The 22,311-nt window shown below is 25.7% G+C and overlaps 3 protein-coding genes and 2 non-coding genes across 8 annotated transcripts in view; 3 read left to right on the top strand and 2 right to left on the bottom strand.

The window, feature by feature from the left end:
* The first annotated feature begins 2,590 nt into the window (after positions 1 to 2,590).
* LOC134835452 (uncharacterized) lies at positions 2,591 to 3,500 on the top strand. Its single transcript, XM_063850331.1, has 2 exons — positions 2,591 to 2,744; positions 2,804 to 3,500. The coding sequence occupies exons 1-2, from the start codon at positions 2,591 to 2,593 to the stop codon at positions 3,445 to 3,447; spliced, it is 798 nt and encodes a 265-aa protein (XP_063706401.1). The 3' UTR covers positions 3,448 to 3,500.
* Positions 3,501 to 3,797: 297 nt separating this feature from the next.
* LOC134833854 (regucalcin-like) lies at positions 3,798 to 8,291 on the top strand. 3 transcript variants are annotated; one of them, XM_063848330.1, is made up of 4 exons: positions 3,798 to 3,931; positions 7,190 to 7,781; positions 7,848 to 7,986; positions 8,042 to 8,291. In XM_063848330.1, exons 1-4 carry the CDS (start codon positions 3,929 to 3,931, stop codon positions 8,244 to 8,246), a joined length of 939 nt encoding a protein of 312 aa, XP_063704400.1. In that variant the 5' UTR covers positions 3,798 to 3,928; the 3' UTR covers positions 8,247 to 8,291. The 3 variants fall into 3 exon arrangements, with proteins under 3 accessions (XP_063704400.1, XP_063704398.1, XP_063704399.1); XM_063848328.1 differs by lacking the exon at positions 3,798 to 3,931 and adding an exon at positions 6,881 to 7,101; XM_063848329.1 differs by lacking the exon at positions 3,798 to 3,931 and adding an exon at positions 6,882 to 7,095.
* On the top strand, positions 4,494 to 4,617 carry LOC134836202 (U5 spliceosomal RNA). Its single transcript, XR_010162267.1, has one exon. It is a non-coding gene; the product is annotated as a U5 spliceosomal RNA (small nuclear RNA).
* On the bottom strand, positions 5,506 to 5,629 carry LOC134836201 (U5 spliceosomal RNA). The gene has a single exon (XR_010162266.1). It is a non-coding gene; the product is annotated as a U5 spliceosomal RNA (small nuclear RNA).
* A 1,900-nt stretch (positions 8,292 to 10,191) lies between the features above and the next one.
* The window catches only part of LOC134835720 (developmentally-regulated protein kinase 1), a 155,293-nt gene continuing 143,173 nt past the window's right edge, over positions 10,192 to 22,311 (bottom strand). Inside the window, exons 3-5 of one of the 2 annotated variants that reach the window (XR_010162220.1) lie at positions 16,077 to 16,670; positions 14,107 to 14,356; positions 10,192 to 10,315 (exon numbers count right to left, since the gene is read on the bottom strand). Coding sequence is in view for 1 of the 2 variants with exons in the window: in XM_063850647.1 (XP_063706717.1) it covers positions 14,157 to 14,356; positions 16,077 to 16,670 (794 nt within the window). In the remaining variant the exon portion in view is untranslated. Of the gene's footprint in view, positions 10,316 to 13,507; positions 14,357 to 16,076; positions 16,671 to 22,311 lie in introns of those variants that run through there. The other variant, XM_063850647.1, reaches the window with a different exon arrangement.

Here is a 22,311-nt window from a genome sequence, read left to right as displayed (position 1 = left end):
ATATAAAAAAATCTGTTATACAAGAAGTTTTCAACTTCAAAAATATATCATTTATATTCGTCAAGTAAAAAAAAAATAGTAAAAAAAAGCGAACTAAAAAGGAATAAACAAGAGCCTTGTGGTAACAAAGTCGAAAGAAATGCCAAGTAAATAAAGTTACAAAATTTTTGAGAACAAACTATATAAAGGATTTATTTCAGAATAAATATTAATCTGACATTAATATTTACTTGGCATATCACAGTTCGCTTTTTTTTACTATTTTTTTACTTGACGAATATAAATGATATATTTTTGAAGTTGAAAACTTCTTGTATAACAGATTTTTTATATATATTTTTTTAAATATATTTTTTAAATATATTTTTTTTATATATTTTTTTAAATATTTTTTTAATTTTTTTTTAATATATTTTTTTTATTTATTACTTTTTAGTGTTGTACAGAAGTAGTTTTTAACATTTATTTAATTATAAAACTTAGGTTAAGAGGTGTCATTTGTATGGGAGGTCCATTTTAGAGAACCGTAGGGTAAAAGTAATGTATGGCAATGTTGTGCGTCTCGACGAGACAAACATTTCTGCATCATTAGATTTTTGAAATATGCACTGGGATTCGGTAAAAATTTGAATTTTTCGTTTTATGTTCGAACTCTTATATGGAGAAAATTTTTTGCGCATTGAAATCATGGCTCATTTTCACAAATGGTACCTAAATGAAGCAAAATAAGCATTGCCGAAGGAATGAACCTTCTATCTTTAAGCCTCATTGACAGAATATAAAGGATATATAATAAAAAAACCCTTTAGTGATTTCTAAAGAGATTTGTGAGTTTTTCGATAAAAATTGTAAAATTAATGTAGATTTGAGTAAATACCGTAATGTACCTAGATAATTCTTATGGAAAAAAATCCGTTACAAATTAAAAAAATACTAATAATTAATGGAACATCAATTTTGAAGTTAATAGAACAATATTTTTTCATTAATTTTTGATTTTTTTTAGCAATTATTTAGACAAATTTTGTATTATTTTTTCATAAAATCAAAAAATAAATTAATGTAAATTCATTAAAATAATTCACTGTCAAAAATTTTGTTAAAAATATTGAAAAATTGTGAAATTTCGTTGAAAATTCATAAGTTTTATGTAAAAATATTAATAGAACGAATAATTTTTTTCCATAAGAATTATCTACATTACGGTATTGTATTTTTGGCTTCAGAAGTCTACAATTGACCGCTCAATATTAACAAAACTCAAGCATACAAAAATAATAGAAATACAGAGTTTTCTTAATATTGAGCGATTAAATGTATTAAGTTACTTAAAAAGTCAAAAATACTATATTTACACAAATCTACATTAATTTTACGAGTTTTCTCGAAATATTATTAGAAATTACTATAGAGACTAGTTTTTTATTCCCTCAGGATCTAAAATAGGCATAAACTTGCCACTGGGTATATTTTTTTAATTGTGCTGTGACTTTTTTACCTTTGAAGGATTAAAAAATTCATTTAGTACCTTTTTGAGAAAAAGGAATAATAGAATCCTTTAAGTCTAAAAAGGGTCAATTTAACACCTTATGAAGTTTTTTTAATACCTTTTTGTAAAAAAAAAACTAAAAGGTGTTAAATTGACTTTTTTTTAGAAATAGGCATCTCTCGAAGATCCTCAAGTGGTCAACTTAATCTTTTTTTATCTATTTCAAAGATAGATAAAATCAACCTCTCAAGGTGTTAAATTAATCTCTAAAGGACAAGATTAATCTTTTTTTCAAAATTAAGGTTATTTTTACCCCTTGGATTTGAAAATTAAAATTTTTCAATAACTATGTAATTCGTCAAGTCAAGTCAAGTCTTTTTCTCAAGTGTTTCCATATTCAGAAGTTTTGATCTGTTTTCGTATGATGGTAGCGCAAAATTATCATTTCGCCAGCCAAGAATTCTTAGAGCAAACAGCAGAAATTGTTTCTGTGATAGAACTTTTTAATCTGAAATAAAAAAAAATATTGATTAATTTTGATACAAACATATTCAAATAAAAAAAAAACAAATCTATTGTTCTCCGACTTGCAATTTTGACCGTTACTGAACTTTCTTTAGACCTTGAACTTGAGATTTCGCTTCGCATAAACAAACAACAGTTTCAAATACTAATTAAGCAAAAAATCAGACAAAAAATAACAATTCATTGATAAAGATACTTTGTACCAACTTGTACTATCATCACGCATTAAGTATAATTAAACGTTAAACAAAAAAAAAAATATTTAAAAAAATATTTTTAAAAATATGCTTTTTTATGAAACAGAGACCTAAATAAACAAATTTTGAACTTAACCTAAGGTAATAAAATTTACAGCGACACCTGAATTCTCAGAATGTAACTAAGAGCGTATGTTTCAAATTCATTGTTCTGTAAATCACGTTTATCACGTTTTAAAAGGAAATTCTAGCGAAATGTTATGCATCGCAAAACGTACAACGAACGCACCAAATGCTCAAACATTTCAAGTTAAAAATCGTATAAAAGACAGACGAAATAAACTTTTCGCGACAGTATAACATTTAGAGACTGATCAAAATGAAGTTATTCCTTGCCATTATTTTCATCATTCCCACGTTAGTTGTTCGAGCACAAGGACCTCCTTACGGCAAACCTATTACTGATGCTGCAATAATCACTAGATACGCATGTGTTGTTTTGGTCAAATCTACAAAAGAATGCAGTGGAGTCAGTAAGTTTTCTCCATTTGAAAATTTGAAGGTTTTTCTAAAGAAAAATGTAAGTTTACAGTGGTTGGTCCGCGACACGTCGTAACTGCAGCTCAATGTGTAACCGATGGCGCCAAAGTAGCAGAATCTAAGAATACCTTTGTAACATCATCCGATTTGCAAGGTCGAATTTCTAGCAGTTCAAAGACCGTTTCAGTAACTAAAATAATCGTGCACGATAAATATGTAGGAGGTTCAAATTATCCCGCAGTACTTGTACAGAACGACTTGGCTTTTCTTAGACTAAGTGAAGCCGTGGATCCATTTTATAAAGATTCTTATTTTAAAGTATGTCCTATTGCACCGAACAAACCATCAGATGGCACAGCTATGTTAATGATTGGCTTTCAAGAAGTAAATCAGGCAAAGGATAAGGGGCTCGTAGAGTACGCAACAAAAGTTAGATCTAGCGACAAGTGCGTTGAAATTACGGATTCGGCAAAAAAGAAGGGATATACCAATACCATTTGCACCGTTGAAACGCAGAACACTTATTGTGAGGATACTGTAATAGGCGGCGGATTGTTTACTAAAGGTTCATCCAGTGTCGGCGGAATCAATATAGGCACTACTTTAACAGGTTGTAACACAGGCGTCACGTACTTTCACCTGTCTTTAACTGGATTCTCTAAACAAATTCAAGATTTTATTTCAAAGTATCCGTAAAAAGGTTTAGAATTTACAACTCATTCGAAGCGAAATAAAAGATATTTATAAAACTGCAGATTTGATGAAAAAATTATGTAAAACATTTCAAAATTGATCTAACTTAAGCTTTGCCCCTTATTTTGAGGAAAGTAAGGAACTAAAAGACAACATTATAACTTCAATAAAAACCAATCTAAAAAAAAATCGAGAAAACAACTAATTAAGTACAAAATGTACGAACGACTGACCCATACAGACCTTTGTAGACTAGACTGACTCATAATATCTCCTTAAAAATGTTCTAGAATCTCTAATTGTTCACGCGCGTTACTCAAAAATGGACAAACTCTCGTTTTTTTGTTGTCGTCAGATAAAGCCAATAGACGCTGCTGAAAAGTTTTCGTTCTTCCAATTGTTTCGAAAATTCTTTTAGTTTGTGTTTGGTTGTTGCTCAGAACAGTCCAGCTCTTGAAACTTCTTCGATTTTTTCCCAATTTTCATGGTAAGTGTCATCAATATTAATTAATTGTGAGAAAAAGTGCATTCACCAATACAAGCAGTGGTAAAATTTATAAATAAAAACACACTGTTACATCATTTCTCACCACATATCACATGTGTGAGTGTGTAATAATTGCACAAGTGAGCCGGTGTCTGCGTTGAACGACATTGGAACAAACATCAACCGGCATTTGGTGAATTTCGTTTTGAACAATGAATCAAGTGAATTTTTGTGTGTTGAAGCTGTCAGTTGAGAAAAGTTTTTAAGGTTTCTCAAAAAATAATTTGTAAGGTTCTGGAAACTATTCTCAAAAATTTTTTAAATTATTATTTTTTAAAAATTTAATAAAAAAATAATTTTAAAAAATTAAATTTGTTTAAAAAAAATCGTAATTTTGATTTTTTTCAATTTTCAACTATTCTTTTGTTTAAAAATTACCCCATGCTCAATAACCTATTGAGGGGAATAAATTCATGTCGTATATAAACGTATTGTTATTCTATATCTCGCTAATTTACGATGCCTTTGATATGTATAAGGCTTTGTTCAAAATTGCAAATCGTTACTCTGCCATCTCTTCAATTTTCGAATAAATCTTTCGCCTTTTACTAAAGATTTCCGTGGAGAGATGGACTTTGAATGAGTCTATAAGACAATTTTTTGCCGTACCCGGTTCTGCCGGGTCAATAAACTAAAAACCATAAAACTAAAAAAGCTCCAAGCGTTGCTTTTGGCTGTTAACATAAACATTTTTTGCAAATTAGAGCTTTGATTGTAAACATGAACCCGGAATATTGCATTATTACGTCATTTTAGTTCTTGTTTTTTTTTTTTTTTTGAAAAATATTGACGAAAAAATCTTGAACTCAAGTTATTAAAATTTTTTAAAATTAATTTGAATGTTTTTCAAATTTCTTAAAAATTTGACAAATATATTTTATATATGTACAATTATATTTATAAATTATTTGAATTTATTTTAATTAATTTTTGTCCTTGAATTTAATTTTTACTCTAAAAAATTCAATTTTAATTTTATTCAGAAATTTTTGAAAAAAATTTAAGTTTTTTTTTTAATTTTAAAAATTAGGAATTAAAATAATAAAAAAAATAAATAATTAAAAATATTTAAAAATAATTTATGCCTATATTAAAATAAATTAATAATTTAATATTAATAAAATTATTTTTATGATTTTTTTAGACGTTTTACGAGTTATTTACTTTCATGGCATGTCTTTACCTCTTTTGATAAATATTTGTTGAAAAATCAACCAGATGTCATTAATTTGATGATATATCTTCATCTAGCATAATTGAGTTATTTAACCAATGTCCTTTTATCCACAATAACATGTGGTCAATAAGTCGTTCACTTCAAATCATTTGAAAATGTAAACCATTAGTTCCCAGAATTTCTTGCATGATTTGAGGAAATAATTGATGCTCCTCGAAAATAAATTGAACAAGTTCAGAAACATTTTATATACTTATCGAAAGTTTGTAATATTTGATCAACTTGACTTTATGAAATTTATCTTTCGAATCATATTTATCTTGAGTTTCAATTTATCATCCCGACCGAAGTCGGGAGCTGCAAAAAATTGTCTTATAGACTCATTCAAAGTCCATCTCTCCACGGAAATCTTTAGTAAAAGGCGAAAGATTTATTCGAAAATTGAAGAGATGGCAGAGTAACGATTACCTCCTCGCACTACGTCTTATTGAAGCGCAAAGCGATTGTTATTAGCGAGGTTTGTCCTTACACAGAAAAAAAAATGTCAAACGTTGAAAAACGTTTCTATAGAGCATACGACATGCAATTACGCTGAATTTAAGCATAGAAAATAAATGTTTAAAAATAAAGAGAGAAAATGTTCCAAGGTCGCAAATCTGTTGATGGAATAAAAGTAAAGTTAATAATATTCATGGATTAATTAATGGAACATTTTTTTAAAATTTATTACCTACTTTAAGTGTTTACACAGCACTTATCATTTATTGATGTCTTTATTTATGTTTATTTGCGCTTGTTGTATGTCATACACAGCTTGTTAAATAACTCATTGAAATTGTAAATAAAGCAGGTGCGGGAGTAATAATTATTTTCGACGACTTTCAGAGTCATTAAAAAAACTTTTAAGCAGATTTCTCATGAATATTTAGCTAAAAATAAGTATTTTTGGGAAAAAAAATCGTTTTATTCGCAAATTTATTAATTTTTCTTTTTTCAAATTTAAAAAAGAACAAAGTCTCGAAATATTTAAAAAAATATTAAAATTATCAAAAAATTGGTAATTTGTAATAAAATTTATCTTAATAAAAATTTAAAAAAAAATTGTCCATTTAAAAAATTTTTCAAAAATAATAATAAACAAATTTTGATCAAATTTTGAACTAAATATACATATTTTGATAATTTTTTTGTCGTTAGAAGATTTTTTTTTGAATATAAATTTGAACAAACATTTAAAAAAAAAGAATATTTGTTACTGAAAATTTAATTTATTTTTACTTGAATTTTTTATAAAATAAAAAATTAATAATTAAATAAAAATTTAATAAAAAAATAAATGATTTTATATTACTTTTATAAAACTTATAAACTTAACTTAGTTTTATTAAAAGTAAAATAATATAAAATTATTTTTTTATTAATTTTATTAATTAATTAATTCATTTAATTAATTAATTTTTTATTTAATTTTTAAAATTTTTATTTAATTTTTTTTTTAATAAAAAAGTTAAAGAAAACTTAAATAATAAAACAGAATAAATATTTTTTAAAAAAAAATTTCTATTAAAAAAAAAAAAATAATAATAATAAATTAATGAAACACTCAAAAAAAATTCAAAAAGCAAAATTAAGATTTTTGGTTCGAGCCCCATTACGAAGCATCTCTGCTTTGATGCCAAAAAGTGTGAGATACGGTCTCTCGTATAATAAATTAATTACCTTGTTCTGTATCAACTCATGCATATCGCGTCGTTGAATTCGTTTAAACATTCGTGTTGACTTTGTCTTGCATTTGCTCGGTGTTAATCACGGTTTGCTTCGATTAGTAGCGTTCAAGATGTTGTCCTGCAAACAACTACGTGTCTTTGTTTGTCTTGTCTTTTTGACACAAGTCATTACAGGAGAAACCGAAACAAACACGACGACGGTAAAAGTTAAATCTCTCAATTAAGTCACCATAAAAAACTTACCTTATCATAAACTTTTCTAATAATTTTTTTTTTAATTTTTTTCTTCCACAGATGCCGTCTTACAAGGTTGAACAAGTCACCGTCGCCCCGTTGAACGTATTGGGCGAAGGCCCTCATTGGGACGCCGATCGTCAATGTCTCTACTGGAACGACATCTACGGCGGAACCATTCATCGCTACGACGAGAAGGAAAACAAAGCTTATCAAGCAACTGTCGAAGGAGAACCCGTCATCGGCTTCATCATTCCCGTTTTCGGACATCCCGATCAATTCATCCTCGGAACCGGAACTCGTGTCATTCGCATTTCGTGGGACGGCAAATCCCCAAAAGCCACGAAAATCGGAATTGTTGGCGAAGTAGAGCAGGATCGCACGAATACGCGTTTCAACGATGCCAAAGTCGATCCACGAGGACGTCTTTTTGCCGGCACGATGCGCTTGGAGGAATGCGGAGACATTTTCGCGGCACGTTGGGGCACCTTCTATCGCTATACCAAAACCGACGGATTCAAGGGACTCAAAACCCATATCGGGGTATCGAATGGTCTCACGTGGAACGAGAAAACGAACAAATTTTATTACATCGATTCGTGCGATTTGGATGTCAAGGAATTCGATTACGAGCCACGTACTGGAGAAATTTGTAAGAAACTTTTTTTTTTTTTGCGCGAAAACTTTTGCACTTAAAATTTTTTTTTTTTTTAAATAGCGAACGAACGTAAAGTTATCAATCTCGATAACGGCGTTCGTCCTCCGCCATTCGTCCCAGATGGCATGACGAGCGACACTGAAGGCAATTTGTACGTGGCTACGTTCGGCGGAAGCAAAATTTTGAAGATTAATCCAACGTAAATTTTAAAAATCTAAATTTTTAGTGAAAAAATTAATTAAAATTTTTTTTAGAACTGGCAAAATCATCATGGAAATAATGATTCCGGCTGAACAAGTCACCTCATGCGCCTTTGGAGGACCAAATTTGGATACGTTGTATGTGACAACTGCCAAGAAGGAGTTCAAGAACAAACAACCACCACCAGCTGGAGGTTTGTTCAAAATCACGGGACTCGGAGTTACCGGCGTAAAAATGTATTCCGTCTTGCTTGACTGAAAAAAAAAATTTTTTTGTCACAAATAAAAATTTTTAAACAAGAAATAAAAGATTTGTATAATTTTTTAATATTTTTTTATTTATCTTTTTTTTTTAATTTACATATTTTTTGTTTTTCATTATTTATTTATTAATTATTATTATTTATCTTTCATTAATATTAATTTTACCGAAAAAATATGTATACAAACTTACATGTCTTGTGTGTTTTTTTAGGTATATTTAATTTATTTTTTATATGTTTAAATTGATTTTAAACATTTTTTCCTAAATTTCTGCAAAAAACTGGCAACATGCTTCTTGTTTCATCATAAAAATGTCAGTTTAAGGTGTTGTTTCTCTTTAAAACATTAAATAATAGCTTAATTGTATATTACGTAAAACTTATCGTCGATCGTCGCTAAAAATGTGTGGTTGTTGATAACCTATGATAGACTTTTATTACGTATAATAATATCCTTATGTGTTATTTTTTTCTATAATGGGTGTCAACATCGTAATTGTCCTTTTTTAATTATTTTCTTTCATCATATAAATGTTTTTTGTTTTTTTTTGTATACGAATTTCATAACAATTATTATTGTATGTGTGTGTATATATAATTTAGATATTGGTTTATAATATATAATAATTAGTACAGGTAAAAATTTAACATTTTTCTTCAATTTTTAAGGAGGATGAGGAGAATAAATATTTTTTTTTACAAGAATTTTACAGATAACAGGATGCGGGATCGATGACAGTAGATTTTCAGTAAATACTTATTTAAACATACAACATTTTATTATACATACGATAAAATATATTAAAAGATTTTCCGGTTTTATATATATTTTTTTATATATATTATGTTTAATACTTTTTTCTTGATGATAATAATAATAAGTAATAATTTGGACCCAAATATTTTTCATGAATCATCAGACAACATGTCGTCCCCTTAATATATATTTTGTGTGTTTGTGTCTGAATAACATATAAACGTATCTTAGGCGTATAAAAAGGGAACAATTTAATTTTTAATGTCCATCCATTAAAATATGCGCGTATTATTAGACATAAAACAGACATTTTTATCTATATATTTTTATTAGTAATATTTTTTTCGTCTTCCATAATCAATAATATTTGACACTAAAAAATTTACAATCTACTGAAAATGCGACTGTCACGACGATCCACTACTGTACTAGAATATAGTTTTTTGTAATAGTACATGGACGATTAATTTTTTTAATATTTTTTTTTTCGAAAAAAGGGAACATATAATATATAAGGGAAATTGCATTCTTGTCGGTTCGTCTGTCGCGGGTCGATAGGTTAAAATTTTTTCACGAAACATCTAAGGTATCACTTCGTTCTCTTCTTAATGTTACTATTTTTTTTAATTTTAATTCATATACGTATCTTTTTTTCATCAATTTTTTAATTTATCAGGAATTTATTATATATTTTTTTATTAGTAACAATTTTTTAATAGTTTTTTGTGTAGGAATTTTTTTTTCAATATTTTTTTTATACAAATATTTTATACACATTTTGCATCCAAAGATTTTTTTTGATGGGATTTGTTTTGAAAAAAATAAAAAAAAATTTAAATTAACATTTATATGAGACGTATTGACAATTTTTCTATTGTTAGCGACTTTTTAAGTACAGTTCTTGTGTATTTTTAGAAAATATTATTATTAATATTAAATAATTATTAACAAAATAATATTTATAAATAAAAATGATAAATACTGAGGAATTCGATTTGATTAAAAACTATAATAATAGTTGTTATTTTACCTAATTATTAATTATATTTTTAAAAAATAGTACAAAAGCAATATTTACAACGTTTTTTCTTTTGAATTATTAAAATTTAACTAACTAATATGATAAAATAAAGAAACAATAATTTTATTATTTTCAATAATAATTAATAATAATTATGTTTTTTTAGGCCTTTTCACTACCTACAGTCATCGTCCGTGATAATTTAATTACAATAAGTCTTTTTTTTGTCGATGATTTTTTTTTAAAAATTTTTTTTTAAATTTATAAACAAAAGTTATGTTGTAGGCCTGTTTATAAAAAATATATATGATAATGGCATTGTATAATAATAATTAATTAATTTTAAAAGGAATAGGAAAAAAAAAGAGATGAACAGACTGTACTTAATTCATCATGTGTTTGAACTCCATTGATTTAATTTATGTCACAAATTCGACTATTGAATATATTTTTATGTTTATTTATGTATGATAATAATTAATTTTAATTTAATCCAGTTCTATTGTAAAACTTAAAGTCCATTTATAATTATATCTTGGTAATATTTTGTTTTGTATTTTATATATTTTGTCTTTTTTTTTTGATTAAAAATATTTTTTTTGTATTTTAATTCTATTGTTTGTATTTTAACCTGTTTATAATGTTGTATGTGTACGATTAATAGAATAATAATAATAAATGATTGATTGCTTTTTTGTCTTTTTTTTAAATAATTATTTTTTTGTGATTTGTTATGTATTATTATAATTATGTTTGTTTAATTTAACACACTATTGTATTTTTTTGTCAAAGGAAATTAAGGGTAACAAACGGCTTGCAAGGATTTTTCGGGGGCCACACGCACACTCATTGTTGACTATTGTTGATGATTGATTATTTTGTTATAATTTATGATAATCATAAAGAAAAAACACATATTTTATTCTATTTTTTTTTTAAATCAAATAAATTTCTACTTATTCGTTTTCTTGCTATTTTAAAATTAATTATTTTTATTAAACTATTGCATAAAACATCCACATAGAATATTTTATTTATTTTGATATTTACAATTTTTCGTAAGCTCGTTGTATTTTTTTTTTGTATTTTAATTATTTAGAGCCTCTTTTGTAATTATTACCTGTAAATTTTTATGTGATTGGTTTTGGCCTGATTGTTTTTCATTTTGTATTTGTATGTTTAAATTATTATTTCTAATGTTTATCGTTAATATTGTGTATAATTATAATGTTATATAAAGTAAATATTTATGTATTAGCAAGAAAACTTAAAAAAACTATAAATTTCGTTGTGGAAGTTGTGTGTGAAGTCCTTAGTAGCCCTTTTTGCTTTGTCTTTTATCCAATATGGTTTAAATTAACATAACTCGTCTTTATATATTTTACAATAATAATAATAAAATAATTATAAATATTATTAAAATCTTATTTTTTCATTTTTTTTTGTTCAATAACATATAGGAACTTTAATTTAGTTATTTTTTTTGTATTAATTTATATTTTTTTCCAAGAGGTGTTTTTTTTGTAACAATCTTATCTAAAATCTATTAAAAATAGTTTTTCAATGTTATTTTTCTCTATAATTTGGTGAGTAATTTTTATGTTATAGGAATATGTTTTGCTTTGTTTTATCTTAAGTTTAAATTTATTGTTTAGAGATGGCCTTTTTATAAATTTAAAAAAAATACAGATTTTAATAATATTTAAAATAAATTATTATTATTATTAAATAAAATATATTAAGACTAAATAATAATATTCATTGTATATTTTTCGTTTTTGCATGTTTTTTTTTATAAAATTTTGAGTTACATAAATATCATCCCATGTTAGCTATAGTTTAGTCAAAAGATTTTAGACCGAGTATTTTTTTTATACAAAATTTAGTTTGTAAATTAATTTCTGAATAGTGATTTTTTTTCGGAAAATATGGCACTTTTTAAAACGAAAAATTTAAGTCAAAATTGATCTAAATTAAAAATAATTTTTTTTTGTTCAGAAATTAATTTACATTTTTTTTTATTTATTTACATTTATTTATTTATATTTATCTTCAATATGAATTTAGTTGCCGTTCAATATAATAATATCATTAAATATTATTAATTAATTTTTCAAATCACTTATTATTACACGAATGCCATGACTAATTATTTGATTTTTTTTTGTTCTTATCATCATCTCGTTTTTCTTTAATAACAGTAATAATATTCACGTGCCGTATTTTAATTTTTTTCTCTCATTTTATTTAAAACGAGTAATTTAATTATTTTATATTTTATTATTTTTACTAACTTTTTTCATTTATTTATTTTTTTTATATTTATCATTATATACACATGTATTATTTTATTTTTATTAAAGACTCACGACATCTTTATCATATTTTTTTTAAAAAGTTTTGCATCACTAGTGTTTTTTTATTTATTTATTTTTTTTATTCGCTCATTCATTCATGCGGGTAATTCAAAATTTGACTTTATTCGGAAAAATATCGGGATGGACGTTCCGTTCTCTCACTCACTCCCTTTTTTTTAAATATAATTAAAACAGAAAAAACTCAGAATTTTGTTTATAATTATTTCTTTTTTTTTTCTCTGGTGTTGCTTTTGCTCCAGACTCCAAGCAAACAAACATGTTTGTACGTGCACTTGCATAATTAATTAACCTTATTATCTTTTGTTTCGTACTTTACTTTTTTTTTGCCATCTTTCTTGCTTCGTCGTCGTCGTCGCGTCGCTCGTGAATTTATACAAACATTTTTATTATAATAATTTTTTTTTCTGCAACTTTTACCTCCAATTGTAATTTTAAACATGTTACACCGATTTTATGTTTTTTTTTTGTTTGTATAAATTTTTTTATTATGTAAATTCATTATTTTTTTATATTATTAATTATTAATATTACGTACAAATGTTACTTTTTTATTTTTAATAATTTTGTCTTGTTTCTCAAATAATTATAAAAATTTTTCGCTATTTTGGTTTTATTGTAAAAAAATATTAAAAATAATTTTATTATTAATTAATTTTTGACTTTAATTGTTTGCCGGTACGAAAACGACGAAGAAGAGAGAGATAAGGAGAGCACGAATGATATATCGGTCTCATGCAATAATTAATGTTTTCTGATTGCAATTTTAACAAGTTGTCACGAAAAATAAAAATAAAAAAATTCCAATTTTATACGAGATATTGAATTTCTTCCTCGTTTATTTGTTTGTATTAATATATATGGCGAAAGGTGTAAAGAAAATAATGATGATAATTATATATATGTGGTAAAAATAAAGGTAAAAAGAGAGAAAATCTTCCGTTTAATCAACGTAATGTTGTGATATTGTATTATTATTTTATAATTACATGTTTGATAAATACATATCGATTATTGGAGGATGATTAAAAATTTTTTTTTGAGTATTATTTAAAATAAAAAAAATATAATATTAAAATTTTTGTTTCGGGGAAAGGATGTAATTAATGTATAAATAACGGATGAAAAGTTCGAACATAATATTTAAAAAAAAAAATTGTATCATGCATAATTTATCATCGTAACGCATGATGTATTCGGTTAAACATTATATTTACCCTTAATCATCATCATTATGATAACCATCAATATTTGCTTTGGCAAGTGAGTGAGATGACTCCGATATAATTCATTTCTTATCAAATAATTTCCGTGTTTTCCATCAATTTTCACACACAAACTCCAATCATCATCATTTATAACGCGCGCGCTTATTATTACAATTATCTACTAAACTTAATATCTGCAATAAAAACCTATTTATTTTAAATACGCGTCATGTTATATATTTTGTGTACATATATAAACCTAATTTCATAGTATCATGTTCTTGCATTATTATTATTTTCTATGTGTTTTATTAATAATAATAATAATAATACAATAATAGTGTGTGTTTGTCTACTACTGACTAATAATAATAATAATCATCAGTGTTCATTTTTTCATTATTATTATTATTATTACTATTTGTATAGTTTTTCACCTTACTTTTTTTTTACTTTCTGTTCATATAGAATAATATTAATAATATAAATATTTACAATTACGAGCGAGACGGTTAAAGTTAAATTTCGTAGGTGGTTCAAATATTTCACCGTTGACACCAGATATTATTAAAATTGAATAAATTATTATATTGTTTAACTATCACTAATAATATTAATGTAAATGCTAATATTGACGATGATGATGTACTTGTTGATAAAAATAACGACGATAATCGACTACTGCTGCTATTATATGTTAATTCTTCATTTTTGACAACCTCGTTTGGATGTTTATCGTACTCATCTAAAATTAGAAAAAAAAAATAAAATTAGATTGCAATTTTCATTTAGTACAAATAAAACCAATTTCCCCAAAAAAAAAAATTTCGAAAACCAAAAGGAAATGTCAGTCACAAGGCAAAAGCAAACACCGCAAAGTGTCCATCCCCAATTCTCGGCAAATGATCTTAATTTTCCAGTATTTGCTTTTTTACCTCGTATCCAGTCGACATGTCTCTCTAGACCAAAAATGAGAGACAATATAATTCAATAATAATCTAAATTAAAGAAGATGAGAGGAAATAACCCCAAAAAAACAAATACGGACGAAATTTGTTAGTTTTTACATGACAAGTCAGGAAAATGGACAAGAGACTATTTGCACACGTCTTTCGTATTACAGGTTGTTGTTGTTGACCATATTTGCAGAGAGAAAAAAGGGTAAATAAATTGGATGAAAGGATAAGGAAGTTGTAAAATTCATCTATTTATTATTGTTTCATGCGAAAATTGGTTGACTTTTTGTGAAATTTTGTTCATTTGTGGGGTTTTTAGGTCAAATTTTTATAAATTTTTACTTTTTCCGATGAATTTTTTGATATTTTACCAAAAATTTATTATAATTTTAACAATTGTTATAAAAAAATTTAATTAAATAGATTTTTTGACAGATTTTTATTTTTGAAAAAGAATTTTTGAATTTTTTTTAATTTAAAAATTGTTAAAATTATAGCAAAAATGGTTTTAAAAATTAAAAATTTTTAGGATAATCTTAAATTTTTAGGTAAAATTTTACTTAATTCTATATAAGTAAATGATATATATATAAAAAAAAGTTGTAAAATTAAATATTGACATAATTGAACAATTAATGAAAAATTTAAATAAAATTCACAAAACATCATATAAATATTTAAACAAAAATTAAAAAAAAAAATAATTAAATTAAATTAATTAAAAAAATTAAATTAAAAAATTATTTTTTCTAAATAGAAACAAATTTAAAAAAAAAATAAATAAATAAATAAATAAAAATTTAAATAAAATAATTAAAAAATTATTTAATTAAATTAAATTGATTAATTAAAAAAATGAATTATTTAAAAAAATAAAATTAAAAAATAATTATTTTATTTTAAATTATAAAAATTAAAAATGTCTGAAAATTATTACAAATTTAACAAAAAAAAAAATAAATAAAAAAATAATAGTAAATAAATAAAATAAATATTTAAATAAATAATAATAATTTTTTCACAAGATTTTTTTTATTATCCGAACTTGATCCGAAAGGAAATGAAAAACTTTGATCGAAAATCGTTTCTGAATCAAAATTAAAGAATTAATTAAGAATCTGAATTAATTAAAGTTTTTATATAGTATATTTGCTCAATTTTTGATTAATTTTTATAAAATTTAAATTTTTTTTATTTTATTTTTTTTTATTTAAATATGAAAAAAAGAAAATCTAATAAAAACTATGTTTTTAACAAGAATTTATCAAATCATTATCAAAAATTTTAAAAACCTTTTTAATTATTTTTAATTTTTTACATTTTCTTCTATTTCAGGTGAAAAAGCGAGTTTTAAAGAAAAAAGTTTGAGCTCCTAAAATAAATTTTCATGAATTTCTGACAAAAGTTCATCAATAATTGTTCAAAAAAGGTAAGAAAACCCCAAAAATCAATAAAATTTCGTGAAATTTCCTACAAAAAAATTAATTAAACGTAATTTTCTGCACTTACTTGTCTTTTTAGTTGGCTTATGTGACAATGATGTTTGTGATGTGGACGGCGAATTATTGTTATTATAATTATTAGCACTATTATGTGATGGTGTGCGCGGCGATGTAACGTAGCTAGGATAGAACGGCTGCTGCTGATGATGATTATTATTGTTGTGTGACGTTGGCGTTTGCTGCGGCCAATTCATGGTACTTTGCACAATGTTGCTCGAGTTGTTGTTTATCGTTGGTATGTAGCGTCCGCTATTGATGCTGGCACCGGTGCCCGTCGACGTTGAAGGAACTGATTGGGCGAACGACGGCGTCTTTGTCTTGGCGATATTCGTGTTGATTGACACGCCCGTGGACTGTTGGTGGGTTTGTTGCGGATTTGTCGATGTCGTTTGCTGCTGCTGATGGTCTGCCGGAATGTTGTTGTTCATGTTGTTGTTGCCGTTGCCGTTATTGTTGCCCGTTAGCAGTGAGGTAATGTTGTTGTGTTGCTGCTGTTCCTTGTCCTTGTCTTCCTGGCAGCACACCTTGAACACAACCTTCATGTTGTTCGTCGAGCATCGACCGCCGATCCGTCGATGTAGGTCATCTTTGGACGAGGTGGCTGCGAAAAGGAAGAGAAAATAACATATGGTTATTAAATTTCAATGAAAGAAAGGAAAAAATGTGTATCATTGTGTTGCTTTTGAAAAAAAAAATTTTTTTTTGAATCATCATTCATTCACATTTAACAAAAAAAATTTAAATGTACGTTCATTTAAATCTAAATAAATGCCTTTCTCATGAAAATTGGGACACAATTATTATTTTTTCTTATAACCAATCAATAAATATTGTGTCTTTTATTATTACCCAACAGCACAATGAAACACATATTTCACCTGCGTACTCTGGAACATTAAACTCCAATAATATTCCGTAATATTAACATTATTATTGCGTTTCTCGTTCCTGCCTATAAACTAAGTACGAAAATTTCTCAAGTTTTTTTTTCCTTTTGTACCAGCACACACACAGAAAATACAAGAGATATTCTTATCTTGATTACATTGTTTGCCCAATCATAATCACATTTTCACAATATAATTTATTATTTTGCCTTAAACGTTTTTAATATAAAAAAATGATAATCATATTTATTATTTATTTCAATATGAATTGAATATTACTTTGGCATTTTTTGCGATGTTTTGTTGTTATTATTATTTTTTTCTTTTCTAAACGACATTCATTCATGCCACATCTCGAACGAAAAAATAAAATATGAAGGATGTGCAGAAAATTATTTTTTTTCTTTTTATTTTAATGATGACCTAATAGGTACAACAGCGGGTCAAATATCTAAAAAACGTCTAGCGTGATTTGAAATTATAAATTGTGTCGATTTGAATCACATTTTTGTGAATAAAAATATACAAAATATCTCATAATTCTACATAAATTTTAACTTTTGTGTCATTTCTAGCACAATATAAAGCTACATTAAATATTTATGATGAATTTTCTAACAAGCACACACATATATTTGTATCATTTTGAGTCAATTTATTCACATCGTTTGTTTGTTTGTTTGTTGAGTGTGTGCCTGTAACGCAGATCTATTAAAAAAATATACATATATGGAAAAAGTTGTCGTTAAAAGAATGACCAACGGATTTAAAGCATTTTATTTTTAATTTTGACCCAAGGCACAATTTAATTTTTTTTCAAAAGTATTTTCTTGGTTTTAAGTTTATTTTATATTTTTTTATTCTATACCGTAACTTTATGAATTTTGACCTAATATACATTTTAAAATTTCATCCCAGTGAACATTTCAAATTTTTTCCCAAGGCACATTTTAAAATTTCTCTTAAAGCGGTTTTTGGGTTTTAGGTTTATTTTATTTTTAAAATTGTTATCCTAAATTGTAATTTTCAAAAATTGACCCAATAAACGTTTTAAAATTTCATCCCAGTAAACATTTTAAAAATTTTCCCAATGCAAATTTTTAATTTTTTCGCAATATAAGATAAAGAAAAAAAATACATTGAAACAAAACTTTAAAATATGCAATAGGTAGAAAATTTGAATTTGAGAAAATTTCAAAATGTAAGCTGGGATAATATTTTAAAATTTACATTTGGATTAAAATTAAAAATTGTATATTTGGTTTTTTAATTTTTTTAGTCTAAATCTCAAATCAATATATCAACACATAAAAATATATAAGTTTTTACCCAAATGATAATTTTAAAATATCGTCCCAGTTCGCATTTTGAAATTTCTTCAAATTTAAATTTTCGACCTATTGCATATTTTTTGTTTTATTGTAAATTTTGATTTAGATTACATTTTGAATTTCAATCTTAAATCATCAATATATCAACCCAATATATAATTTTTTACCTAAGCTACATTTTGAAATTTTGACCCAGTGCGTATTTCGAAGTTTTTCTTGATGTTCATTACAAAATTTTGACCTACTGTAACTCTTTTAACTTAGTTTCAATGACTTAATAAAAATTTTCATCCATTGGAACTTTTTCAAATTTATCCTAATGCACATTTTAAATTTCATCCCAATGCACATTTTGAAAATTTTATGAAACAAATCAAAATATGAAACACGACAGACTTCAATCTCTATAAAATACATTTTTTTTTTCTTCAAGCGAATTAAAAAAAAAGTAAGAAGAAGTAACAAAGCAGCTTGCTCAAAGAACACTCGAGAGCGTGTCTCGTATTAAAATATTTATAAACTGTAAATATGGATTTATTTATTCTTTTTTTTGTAAATCACAAGCCGCATGTCAATCGTTTGTTCGAAAAAAAAATTAAGAAAGTAATCCATTGTTTAGATATTTTTTTTGTGTTTTGTTTAAAATTAAATCGAAAATTTGAATCTGGCTTACACAATTTTTTTTTGTATTTATTTATTTGTCTGTGCTCTTATTGTAATGCTAACAAATAGGCATGATATTGTTGTTGTTGTTGTTGTAAGTCTTGGCGGGTATGTTTATATTATGATTACATTATGATATGTATATTAAAATTGTGTTAATGCATGCAATTATTATAAATTTTATTAAACGATGATGGAAAGATTGTGAGTTGCTCTGAAAGGCGCGCATATGACGTAAACGTCTAACGAGAAAGCATTGAAAAGATTCGTATTTGAGATTGTTTGTTTATTTAGTTTACATTCATGAAATATGATGTCTGTGACTTTTAATGCCATTTATTATAATAATTTTTCCCTTTTTATTACTGCATTATGATTCATATCGCCATTAAAAAGAACCTCAAATAATAATTTAATTAGACTTAAATTTAATTGTTGACACTCATTGTTGAGCGTGGCTCGTGTGCGCTTTTACGGCCCGCAACTTGGTGTTAATTTATGATCTATTAACTTTTATAGGCGGCTATGAAAAATCTTCATGCATACAAAAATTCAAGTTTAGAAGGTAGAAAAAGATGTGAAAGGTGTTTTATTGTTGCTTGGGTTAATTTGCTGTGTATTCAACTTTGACAAAAGCGAGTGCTTCGGGTTATGCGAGATCATTTACAACAACAATAAATGTTCGGTTGCCCCGTTACTGGGACACTGTGTCATCATAATCGCAGCTATTGTCAATAAACGAAAAAAAAAAAAAAAACAGCGAAAACAAACAAGCAATTGTCTTCCTCCATTATTATGGCGCAAGCAAACAAACATTGCCTCATCGCAGTTGCACACCAGAGTAAACAGAAACCCAGAAAAAATAACATTATCATGATTTCAAATTATTAATGGTTAAATGGAAAAATCAGTGCAACAATAGCAATAAAATACAATTCTCTCGTTTTTCTCTCTCTCTATTCCTCTATAAGAGCGCATTGTGTGGCGATGAGGATGGCGTAACAAGGACAGTTTCGTCGATGTTGTTCCGCAATTAGAAGACTAACCAAATAGGCAAGTTGTTTGTGACTGATTTTTATCAAGTTTTGCAGAAAAAATTGTTTTCTACGGGTTTTGACGTCTTTTTTGGTCACGTGGTTAAAATTTTCCAAATGTGCATTGGGTCAAAAATTATAAATGTGCATAGGGAAAATAAAATTTTAAGCTCAAAGATTCAAAATTGTATAAGATAAGTCACGTGACTTAATTTTTAAAATTTTTTAATGAACTTTACGACGAATTTTTTAAATATGTATTGGGTCAGAAGTTTAAAATTTGCTAAGGGATAATTGAAATTTAAGCCAAAAAATGAAAAAATTGTATCAAATGTTTTTAAATGTACATTAGGACAAAAATTTGTGCCTTGGGAAAAAATTCAAAATGTCTATTGGGTAAAAAATAAAAAATTTAACAAACATTTAAAATGTGACTTGGGATATAAAATTAAACCCAAAAACTTAAAATTTTTATATGATAAGACACGTGGTTTAATTTTTTTTATAAACATTAGGACGAAATTTTCAGAGTGCATTGGGAAAAATTTCAAAATGTGCATTGGGTCAAAAATTTGAAAAAAATTATTCTGGAAAAGGTTTTAAATATAAACTGAGATAAATTTTCAGCATTTCTCATGCCTATTTGAGCTAAACTAAAAAAAAAATAATTTAAAATTTAATAAAATTAAATTTGTGTAAGTCACGTGGTTATTATTTTCAAAATCTGCCATAAAGACAAAATTTCTAAATGTCCATTGGGGTGAAAATTGATAATATTCATTAAAATATTATTCTAAATGTGCTTTAGGTTAAATAAAAAATTTTCGTTTGGCATAAAATTCAAAAAATCACAGTTAAGGTCACGTGGTTTGAAATTTGAAATGCGATCTCATCATTTTTTTTGTTTTTTTTGTTCAAACGAATATTTTCTATTATTTTTTGCTCTCTAAAAGTTTCGCAGGAAATTGATGATGATGAAACCCTTTAATAAAAAAGCGTTACTTGTTTGTTTGTTTGTTCCTTCGATTCCACCACTACCATTATTGGCTATCCAGACAAAATAGTCGGTCCAAACACAGACACACTCAAAAAAAAAAATAACATTCAGGCAGGCAATTTTGTGCAATAAAAGTGCTATTATTCAGTTTTAGATATTTATCACTCTGTTGCCCTACTAAACTTTTGTGCCTTCTCCCATTATGCGATGTTGTTGTTGCTGCCGCTACACGGCAAGAGAGACGATATTGTGGGTCGTTTGTTATAACAAAAAACGGGGAAGAATCGCAATTTCTCAGTTAAAGCCAATATATGTACGAATGTGTGCAAGATGATGGCGGTATCGCATGCCAATAATAAAATGGAAGAGCAGCGAGAGTAATCTGTTTTTTTGAAAATGTTATATGTTATTTTTTTTTTTGCTAAGCTCACATGTTTTTATCACTAAAGTTTTGCCCGCTTGCGTTCGTGGAATGTGAACGGTAAGCAATTTAATGTGTGTTGTCCTGTGTGTGTCACTTTCTTTCTTGAAAATAAATTTCAGAGAAGACGTTGAAGTAGAAAAAAATATTTGTTCATCCATCATTTTAATTACGAGAGGCAACGAGGCACCACTTGAATGGACAGTTTTTTATTGCCGGTACGAGATGAGATTTTTTTTGTTAGAAAAGTTTGAGATTTGTTTTATTAACGATTAAGAACTAGAAACTTTTTTTCTTTGACAAAGTTGAGAATTTGACGCAATTTTTTTGAAAGCTTATATTTTTTACGACAAAATTTCGTTTTTTTTTATTAATATTTTTTTGAGCTTATTTCTATTTAGGTAATTTGTTATTTTGCAAAGAATAAAAAAATAAAAAAATTCATTAAAAATTCTTAAAATTTGTGAAAATATTTTTTTTTAAATAAATAAAGATTTATCTAGAGAAAAATATTTATTTATATTTTTGAGATTTATAATGGTAAAACCCTTAAAATATTTTTTTCATATTTTATATAGTAAAATTTTTTTGTAAAATTATTTACAAAAAAAAAAAAAAAAAATAATTAATGGACAATTAATTAATTACGTAATTTTTAAATAATTAATTTTTTATATTTTAATTTTAATTAAATTTTTAAAATTAAAAAAAGTTTAATTTCTTTTATTTTTTTTATTTATTTTTTTTTGTAAATTTTTTTTTAAAAATCTTGAATTTTAAAATTTTTTAAATAAAAATTATTCATAAAGCTAAGAAAAAAGTTAAAAAAAAAATAACGAGACCATATAAAAAAGGTTCTCACACAAAAGATCGATATTTTGGTCCATTTAAAATTCACAAAACGCATTA

Source organism: Culicoides brevitarsis, chromosome 3 (genome assembly GCF_036172545.1).
Source record: "Culicoides brevitarsis isolate CSIRO-B50_1 chromosome 3, AGI_CSIRO_Cbre_v1, whole genome shotgun sequence".
Lineage (NCBI taxonomy): Eukaryota > Metazoa > Arthropoda > Insecta > Diptera > Ceratopogonidae > Culicoides > Culicoides brevitarsis.
This window is presented reverse-complemented; position numbering and strand designations above follow the sequence as displayed.

Bases quoted from the DNA above. Each gene is read 5' to 3' on its own strand.
- LOC134833854 (XM_063848328.1), top strand. From the start codon at position 7,006: ATGTTGTCCTGCAAACAACTACGTGTCTTTGTTTGTCTTGTCTTTTTG. The intron at 7,102-7,189 runs GTTAAATCTCTC...TTTCTTCCACAG, and splicing joins CAAACACGACGACGGTAAAA to ATGCCGTCTTACAAGGTTGA. The intron at 7,987-8,041 runs GTAAATTTTAAA...AATTTTTTTTAG, and splicing joins ATTTTGAAGATTAATCCAAC to AACTGGCAAAATCATCATGG.
- LOC134835452 (XM_063850331.1), top strand. From the start codon at position 2,591: ATGAAGTTATTCCTTGCCATTATTTTCATCATTCCCACGTTAGTTGTT. The intron at 2,745-2,803 runs GTAAGTTTTCTC...GTAAGTTTACAG, and splicing joins AAAAGAATGCAGTGGAGTCA to TGGTTGGTCCGCGACACGTC.